General features: G+C 38.8%; 1 protein-coding gene across 3 annotated transcripts in view; it reads left to right on the top strand.

Annotated features, from left to right (window-relative positions):
* The first annotated feature begins 3,172 nt into the window (after positions 1–3,172).
* Positions 3,173–9,807, top strand: part of MTMR7 (myotubularin related protein 7) — a 41,331-nt gene continuing 34,696 nt past the window's right edge. For 2 of the 3 annotated variants that reach the window (XM_085578683.1, XM_085578682.1), the window contains exon 1: positions 3,480–9,805. In XM_085578683.1, the coding sequence (XP_085434809.1) occupies positions 9,740–9,805 (66 nt within the window). In that variant the 5' untranslated portion in view covers positions 3,480–9,739. Of the gene's footprint in view, positions 3,409–3,479; positions 9,806–9,807 lie in introns of those variants that run through there. The other variant, XM_021535712.4, reaches the window with a different exon arrangement.

The following is a 9,807-nucleotide window of genomic DNA, read 5'->3' as shown; positions in this document are numbered from 1 at the left end:
TTATCCTAGAGGTCTTTTCCAAACTTAAGGATTCCATATTCTAGTAAATTATAGGGGTGGTTTTTATCTTATGAAGGGGTTAAACTAGTAAAGAAGTACTGTGAAATTGTGGAAGAAAAAAATTTTGAAACTACAAAGTAGTTATAAGTTACACAATACTCTTTTGTATTACTGGTGTAGATATGTTTGAAAATTTATTAATAAACTGTATTTAATGGTAAAAAGTACTACTGTTTCCCTTTTTGTATTATGCATGTCTTTTGCCATGCATCTTACTGAATATTTTCATTAGAAGAAAACTGATAAGAAAGTCAGTTGGCTTTGATACAGTCCTATTTGGTTTGTTTGTAATTTTCAACAAATAATGTACAAAGACCTGTATGCTGAATTGCATGAGAAAGAGTTGATGCCCAAACCCCACTTTTTGCTATCAGTGGGTCCAAAAGCATTTTCATGGTGAAATGTCAAGCTGGATTTTTTAAGCTCCATTCCTTATCCACAAACCAAGGGCTGTACTCAAACCAGTACTGTTTGCCTTTAGTCCACAGTAACATGGGCTAAGCCCAATCTCCACATCTTCATTCCATATACCAGACTCTTCAGATGGAGGATTCTGTCACCCTGGCTAAGCAGCCCCAGCAACCAAGCTGTTACATTACCAATTTTCAGCTGTTTTCTTGCCTACAGTATTTAATTTTTATCAACAAATCTGTAGATTAAAATTTTAAATAAGTATTAAAATGACCTAAATGTAATCTTTGACTTTGCATTATATTAAAATGCAGCCCACAGGAAACTACCCTCAAACAAGTAAGATATAATTGCAAAACACAAATAAATCCACAAAGCCTTCCACATCTAACATGATAGCTCAAATATAGGCCAGGTAGGTCATATGAAAAATGTCTGAGTATTTGGGTAGCTCCACTGACTATAACAGAAATGTTTACATATTGGAAGTGAAATGTGCTTCAGGTTTTAATGGATGAGGCTGAAAGCTGACTCTGTTACTTATGGATATAGAAAATAATTACACTGGTATGATTCTAGTCCTCAGTGACTGACCTTCTTCATGGGAAACAAATTAAGAACTTTATTGTCAGTTTCAGTAGATAGGTCAAACCTGTGCAGGTATGGCAATTTAATTTTCCTGCCCCTACATTTTAGTCAACTCAGAGCAGTAATCTGCTCAGAATTATTTCTGGTTATACCTTTACAGAGGATTTAATTTCCAGACTGTTGAGGCAGCAGTTTCCATGAGCCTGAAATGCAAATGAAAAATATAAGAGAATTTCTAGAAAGCTGTGTTTACTGAAGCTTTCTATGACAATTGCATTAGATGTAACTTTTATGTAAACCCAAGTTCTGTTTACAGCTGCATTCTCCTGTCAACTATTTTATCAGCCCAAGACAAGCCAGAAATCTCTGTCAGGATGTTGAGCAACTGATTGCTATCTGAACAGCAATGCTTTAGTTTTGCAGCTACTGATGAATGTGAAGCAGACTTAAAGTGCATTGTCACTTGCATCTGAAAGTTTTCCTGACATCAACTGTAGGACTTGAAGTGGGCTGTGATGAATCACAAGATGTACCAGAGTAAAAGGATCTCTGGGGACTGAAAGGATAAATATATTTTCTTCCAACTTTACTCATTGGTGGTAATGCCAAAATATACATGCAGTGAATCACATCAGCCATAACTACAAAGGAAGCATATTCCATGATTGGTTAATTTTTTATTGATTCTTATGCCCTGGCCTAAAATAAAAAATAAAAATATGACACAGATCAAGAGTCTTGTGAAGTCCACACTTTATGCACATTTCTGGGTGCTATTCAAACAGCAGCAGAACTGTGAGAGAAAGGTGGGCAGAAATGGGCCAAACTGGGAGTGGCAAGCAGACTGGTCAAACCTAGGGGTGACTTATTTTGCACTTACGATAGTACAGCTTCTGTCTCCTCTAACCTAAGAGTTGATATTAAAAACAAACAAACAAACAAACAAACAAAACCCAAAACCCAAAAAAAAAACCCCCAAAAAACCAAAACAAAACAACAAAAAAAACCCCAAAAAACAAACCAAAAACCAAAACCAAAAAAATCCTCCAACTCTTTATGCCCTGGGTTTTGTGGATAAGAAATGGAGGAAAAACCCTTCATCTAGCTATTCATTAGCAAGAAATTGGCAGGATTGGATAAACTTTGGAACCAGTACAGCTGTACCCTTTCCCCTGGGGTAAAATGCATTTCTGTTTTTGGTGACTCTGTGTTATTTTCAACCCATATTTTTTCTTTCACAAAACAAATTAAGCTTGCTCTCTTCTCTGCAGGCAAGAAGAGGATATGTGGAGTGCTTCTGTTGCTCTGAAGCAGACTCCTCTTGCTGTGGCCTTTGTGGCGTTTGTTTGACAGGCGTCCACATTGGTTTCTATGCCTTCATAAGCCTAGTCCCTACTTGTGACCAGCCAGAATTGCTGGAATACCTTGATCAGTATAGAATACCTGGGCATTTTATATTTAAGGTGTATCTGAAATAATATACTAGCACCTCTAGTCATTTGCACATTGGTGTAAATACTGAGAAGTTTCTCTTATTGCTCTGAATATGATAGCTGGTTAGTGTATGACAGATGGTTAGAGATACCTGTTCTTTATCTTCACACTGGTAAACTGGGAAAATCATCTCAGTGTCATTTCTTTTTGCTCCAAGAGGAAACACATCTCTGGCTCCAAGAGGAAACACATCTCTGGCAATAGGTAAGGCAAATGATGGGAGAAGGAATTTCTAGCACAAGGCTGAGAACTCTGTTACAGAAAATATTCCCTTGTGCAAATCTGAGGATGCAACAAAGTCGTGAATTACAGACACACAGAGCTTGAGATAAACAAAATTCAGTGCTTCAGTTTCACTGAGTGCAGCTTCTGTCTTTGAGCTACTGTACACGCTGGGCCAAGGAACAAACAAAATGGTGGGAGGCGATCTGAGGCAGAGCTCGCTTTATGCTGCCGATCTTATCTCGCTGGAAGAAAGGGCAGGGCGATGTACCGCTCGTAAGACAGCAGGCCGAGCGGGCCGGCGGTGCGGGAGCGGCGGGCGCGGAGCATCCCCGCGGCCGGGGCGGCATGGCAGCTGCGGGGAGGTGGAGCCAGCCGCTGACCTGCCGGCATCGCGGCACGGGCGCATCATCTGCCGCCAATAAACCCTCCCTTCTTCCTTCCCATCCGCGCCGGAAAACGCCAGGAAAACATAAAATGCAAATATATTGTTAAAAAAAATAAATTTCTTTCCCGCAGCAGGGCCGGAGGAAGGCGGGGAGGCCAGGTGCGCGGGGCGCCTCCGCCGGCGGCGGGCGGTGCGTGAGGAGCTCGGCGGGCGCTGCCGCCATGGAGCACATCCGGATGCCCAAGGTGGGTCCCGCCGGCCGCGGCAGCATCCCCAGGCCACTCCCGCTCCAGCCCGAGGGAGCCTCGCACCGCAGCCCTGCGGGCCTCTGCGGCCTTCCAGCCGATGCTGCGGGCTGCTTCCCGGCCACCTTGCCGTGATCCCTGCCCGGAACGCCGGGCGGGCGCGTTGCTCTGCGCTATGGGCTTGTCGGGCTGCTCGCCCCGTCCCTCTGTTAGCGCAGGCAGCGGCCGTGAGCTGCGGGTGTCCGGAGTGGGAGCTGCGTTACCTGCTTCTCAGGCGCCTTTCGTTTGCCCAAAGATTTCAGACTTGGTGATGAATTGATTTAGTGGTTTTATGCATGTTTGATCTTTAGCCGACGTAATCCGTCTTTTTCTGCAGCTTTCTAAGCACTAGGCCTGTATTTGTTAACAAAATTGCCACGTTGCTCTAGAAAAAAAAAAAAAAAAAAAAAAGACACAGTTTTAACGCAGAAAAGGTGTAAAAATGTAAAAATAAAAAAGTGAACCAGAGCAATATGTTAATTCGAAATGGGGTGGGATATATTTTCATATTTATTTATTTATACAGAATCACAGAATCAGAGAATAATGAGGTTGAAAGAGACCCCTAAGATCAAGTTCAACCTATGTCCTAACACTCAACTAGACTATAGTATAACCCAACCCCCTGAATTTAAGAATTTATTTGTATTTATTATCAAGATTTAATATGATGGTCCTTGTTATTTGTCTATCTTTTTTGGCCTTTAGGTGTTAAGTTGTAAATCTAGTAAGAAGATAGGTATTTGTAACAACTGCCTTTCTTCTAGTCTCATTTCATTATCTGTTATCTCCCTTTCTGGGAAGGAAGAATTTCAGAATAGTATGTGTCCTGCAGGAAGGTACAATCAGTGACCATTCGCTGAAGAATGCTGAAAGCATGAACGAGAAAAATGTTGAAAGCAAACTAATAAGGGTAGAAAAATATCCAAAAAATAAATGGTTGTGTTTGCTGTGAATGGAAGACCCAGGAAAGTCCCTGTTGCAGGCAATGGAAGCTTATCTGTTTCCTTTTCTACAACCAGATCCTGGTCCAGAAAATATTACTCTGCATATGTAAAAGCCATTTCTGTATCTGATACTGTGAGAAGGCACTGTACCAATGCCTCAGATCACTGAAAATCTTAACTCAGTGTGAGGTGATTCTGCAGTCCTGGATCCTGGCAGTCTTTTACATTATAGCTATGCTGAATGGTATCTGATATAATAGAGCAGTTTAGAAGGCATGATTTAAAGGTACAAGGGGTACAAAAATCCTTAAAATTTCCAACATAAATGTAGGAAATCAACATGAGTCACTACTAAAATACTTAATTTCTCCAGTTACTTCTAAATACACTGAAAAATCAATGTATCTACAGCTATCTGACAGAATTGATACATTTGATTTTTTTTAAACCTCTCAGCTTAAAATCAGCTGCCAGTAATTGTTGGGGTGTTTTGTTTTGTTTTGTTTTGTTTTGTTTTGTTTTTACTGAATTTGGTTTTGATAATTTGGAACTGAACATTAAATGTTTTCCAATGCCTATAATGTAAAAATAGGTAAGGGAAAGCTCACAGTATCATGTGTTAGCCTCTGGTGTCACATTTCCTGACTCCATACCATCTTGTCCTGAGAGAAATTTGAGAAGTGACTGCCCTGCTCTGCAAAAGTATTGATCTCCGAATAATGACACTTTCCTGATTCACAAACCCATCCACATGGAAAATCAAGATAAATTCCATACGTAACAAGTTAATAAACTTAATTATGTCGGAAAACACAATTCTTGGCCCAAGTAGAAGCTTTTCCTTCAAAGGGAGTTCTATATTACATAACAGCCATTAGGTCTCAGCAGTTGTTTTAATTTTAAGTGAAATATGACTGTAGTGATTTATGGTTCATAAATATTAAAATTAATCTGATAAAACATAACAGACATTTAAAAAGCAGAAGGTAATTCCATACCAGTTGGATCAGTAGTTCATTAAGATAACTACTCTGTCAGAGTGACAGAGGAGAGAGAGCATTTAGACCTGGCCACATTCTGCAGCTTCTCAGCATCTACAGTTGTATTAGGGTCCAGCTCTTCCTAGTTCCATTTGTGTCCATTTATGGATCTTTCTGTGTCAGTTAGCCAGAGCTCCTTATAGACAGGATGACACTCTCCAGCTCCACAGCCAGCAAGGAAGTGAGCTCCAGAAGATCATGGCTTTACAAAAATTACCTTCTTCTATCTTTTGAAAAGTCCTGAGTAGCTTCCTTCAGTATTGCTTCCTTCTAGCTTCAAGGATTTGGTTAATAAAAACTCCATGTTCATCTTATCCATGCCTTCACAGTAAATCTTGATCACAACTCACCAGATTCAGATAATTTCAGAGAAATATCATCAATGACACCAAGACCTCTTTCCTATGTCCAGTCCATTGGATTGGACAGATATGTTTTAGGTTGTTTTTCCTGGAGATATTCTACCATGGCTGTGTGTGTTGAAACCCTATGTGTCTCTTTTGCCCACACACTATTTTGCAAGACTCTTCTGGAGTAGGATTCCCCACCACAAAAGCCATTCTGGTGCTTTCCCCACAGACTGTACGTATCCACCTGCTAAAACACTATTTGGTGTACTGACCACTATTGTTCTGTTGTTATACTCTTGGCAGAAAACAGGGTGCATACGTGATGTATGGTTGTATGAACATACAGAGGCACTGTATTTTCACAAGGTAAATGCCATCCTATGTATGAAGGCTGTAATTGAAATTTAAGAGTTGGAAACCCTCCCTCATTGCTGAGTAGAATATATAACTCCCATACCCCTTTAAAAATTAAAAATTATTAAAACTAGTGACTGACATGAGTTTGGATTGGACAGCAAGATAATTTAGGAGAGCTCTCCAAACCCAAAATGTGACCAACAGCTCATAACATTCTGAATAAAAGAAATCAGGAATACTTCTGAGAAGATTTGAAGCATGTTTTATGAGCATGTGTAGAGAGATATGTCTGGCCAATAACGGGATGAAAGATACAGAGCTCTGTGGATATGTTCATATAATTTGTGTTTTTATATTGGCAACAGACCTACTTAATGGCCTTATAATAAAGAACACATTATTTTATCCCTGGTGTACTAGCTGTCTTCAGGGGACTTAGCCCAGAAATTCTTTTGGCTCAGTGTTAACAGAATACTTGGGATGACTTTCATTTTTTGTGATGTTATGGTGAGGTATTTCCTCAGGCAGAATTTAATATCTGCTTCTCTCGGGCAGAATTTAAGATCTGCTCCCATTTGTTAATGACAAATCTATCTACCAGATGTATTGCTTCACAGAATAAATTTCCAGCATGTGTAAATGAGCTGTGTACTTGCTTTTGTTTTCAATCTACTTTCCATAATTCTTGCTTTTTTTATAAAATTTTATAACATGTCCTTTTTCACAAAGTCTCCATCAGGAAACCCATGTAATTTATATCCACTTTATATATCACAATGGCAAAACATTTGTAAAGGTGTCTATCCAGATCAATAACAAAATTGAACCCAGCATGCCCAGTCTTTGCTTTCCAACTTCATGTTCTGGGTTGCTTGATCTCTACATTTTTTTAAGGTAAGTTGGCATATTCTACCACTGTTCTCTGTGTGCTTTCTGTTGAGATAAGGTGTGATATTATAGTTATGTTCTCTGTATCCAAGCTACAATTCCTTTTGGAAAAGTTTGATTTATTTCAGTGATGTAGAAAGATGGCAGCAGCCCTGAGGTAGTATTGGGAAACACCTGGGGACATGGATGGTTGTTTCTCCCACTGGGAATAGGTAATGGAGTGCCACAGACACTTCACTATAGCACTAGAATTTGGCTAAACTTGTGTTTAGTTTGCTACTTAGAAAAGGTAGAGGAGGTGAGGCTGGCATGACCTTTGCCTTTCAGTGGTGTTTTGGGTCATCAGGTTACAGCAAATACATTGTGCAACGTCTTTTAAGTGCAAAGCTGATTTCCTGCTTTTTGAGTGTTGTGTGAAGGTGGTTTCTGTACTTTCCTCTAAGTATACAACTTAGAGCAGTGTGTTTTACAATTCATCTGGTGTTTTCTGACTTCATAACTGTTTCTCATTTTACATCATAGTTAAAAATTGTTTAGCCTGTTCTGGATCCAGTAATTTTTAATGGCTTCAAATATGTCATTCTATTTTGCTGCTTTAGTTAAATGATGCATTAAAACATCTGCACTAATCCTGGACACATTTAAGTCTGATTTTGTGAGTTATGGATTTTTTATTATAAATAAATCTTCCTTGTTTAGAACGCAACTTAGTTTTCTTTGGGTTCCATTTTTTCCATCTTTGTGCTATGAAACTTTGAGCCTGAAGGATAAATTTAATACAAGTGAGCTTTGTAGTATACTATGTCAGAAAATGTTCTGTGGTAACATCAGACTGGATGTGGATAAAATAAAAATAAGAGCTGCAGAAAATGTCCACATATTGTAGGATCAGACTTAAAATATCTGTTGGGAATTGTGCTATAAAATATTTTTTTTGAATTAGAGTCATCAAGCTACCTTCTTATTAGTGTGAATTTTGATTTAAACAAATTCTTGTAATAGCTATTATTCTCAAAATATTTAGTCAAAAATGGTCAGAAGATTACACATATTTTCAATAATATGATGCTCAATAAAGAGGTAGCTGGCTAAAACAAGCTGTAAAATCATGGGTGGGTAGTAATTTCAATTTGTTGTCTTTGTATTTATGTCTAAACTGCTAACTCTAAACCTTATTGCACTTGAAAAATAGTAGTGGAAATCATTAATAATGCATGTCTGCAGGGTCCTCTTTGATTTTAGTTTATTTTTTTTTTTTATTCATAGTAGGAGACTGAAGTTGGAATGAAGGATTTGAGAAGTTAGACTTTGGGGTGGTCAAGGCTGGAATCTCTAGGCCGGCTGTTAATGTGCCCAAGTGGGTGGTATGTGAGCTATTGCTATCTGTAAAGAAAAGGAATGATCTATTTGCAATAGAAAATGCACACTGACATTTCCTGCTCTGCAGGTGTACTCTGCTGAGAAAGACAGGTCCCTACCACCAGAAAAGGAGTCCTACAAATCAATTTTTAATGCAAATCTCTCATGGCCTGCACAGCTGAAATGGCTTGGTACTTCTGCTTTAAAATAGGCTGCTGAACAGGGCATGGTTTTAAACATGTAACAGAAAAGCCTGTATCAAATAGAAGAGTTTAAAGATGTATTTATTAGTATCCTTTGGCTGCATGCAGAATTCTTGCTCCCTGAATATCTTTTCAGAGCCAAATCTAAACAAATCTGGCAAATGTATTAAGATTTGCTGTTGTGGGGAAGCCCTGTTTTTCCTAAATTAAAGCCCTTAGATAGGAGTTTTAATTGAATACACTTAGTTGCTCTCATTATGCAGCTGATACTCAGGTGTATCTGATAATGCGGTGGTGACCTCACTCTTTGTAGATCTTAGCAGTTTAGTTTCTTTTTAAAGCCAAATTATTAGGTACTTTGTTGTCTGTCTTGCTGTTATGAGTCAGTTCTTATTATTTTTTCAGCTCTTCCTCCATTTCACTTTAGTCCTTTAGAAAATTAAACTTGTTATATTTTTCTTGAATATTTTCCCCCATCCCGTCAGATTTGCCCTGAGGAAGCTTTTTACAATGCATCTCTTAAAGTGTCTTTGCTTAAATGTAATTATTTACTTTTGGCTTTGAGTCTTTTAACATATGCAGCCATCGAACTTCATAGACTGTGCATTATTTTACTGGTCTTGGGAGATCTTTTCAGAGAGGAAAATATAAAAAAGTAACATGCATCAAGTACAGTTTTTATAATTCTTATGAAATAGAATGGAAACCACATTAAAAGGCAGCATCAATTGGCAATTCATTTTTCTTTTATTCTTGCTCCAAGATCATGCAAGAAAGATCACTTACTATATATTTTGTTTAACAAGTACAACACTACTATCTTTGTGTTGGAAAAAAAGAGTAATAGCATTTGGTCTTTTACATGTTGTGCTTTTTCACTCTCAGGAATTATGCTAAACACATGGATAGCTGGGGTCAACCAGGGTGAAGAAAGCTCAGATATTCCACTTGGCCTCAAACCATACCAGCTGTGCTCCTTTTTTCTCATTAAGCTCAGGCTTTTGTCTGCCACAGTGCTAAGGCCAATGAGAGTCCTATCTGAATTCCCAGGATGCAGTTTCTTCTTGCTTTTACTCGTGTGTAACCTCTTGAGGAGAGTAGGGAAAGCAGCAGAAATTTCTGGTCAGTCTAGGAGGCCAAGGGGATGAATGAAAAGTGGCTTTTATTTATCCTTGAAGAATCACTGGAACTCATTGGTACAGCCAAATTTCAAGGT

Source organism: Lonchura striata, chromosome 4, assembly GCF_050655825.1.
Source record: "Lonchura striata isolate lonStrDom1 chromosome 4, ASM5065582v1, whole genome shotgun sequence".
NCBI classification, from domain to species: domain Eukaryota; kingdom Metazoa; phylum Chordata; class Aves; order Passeriformes; family Estrildidae; genus Lonchura; species Lonchura striata.
The sequence above is the reverse complement of the archived record's forward strand: the minus strand, read 5'-3'. Positions and strand labels throughout refer to the sequence as shown.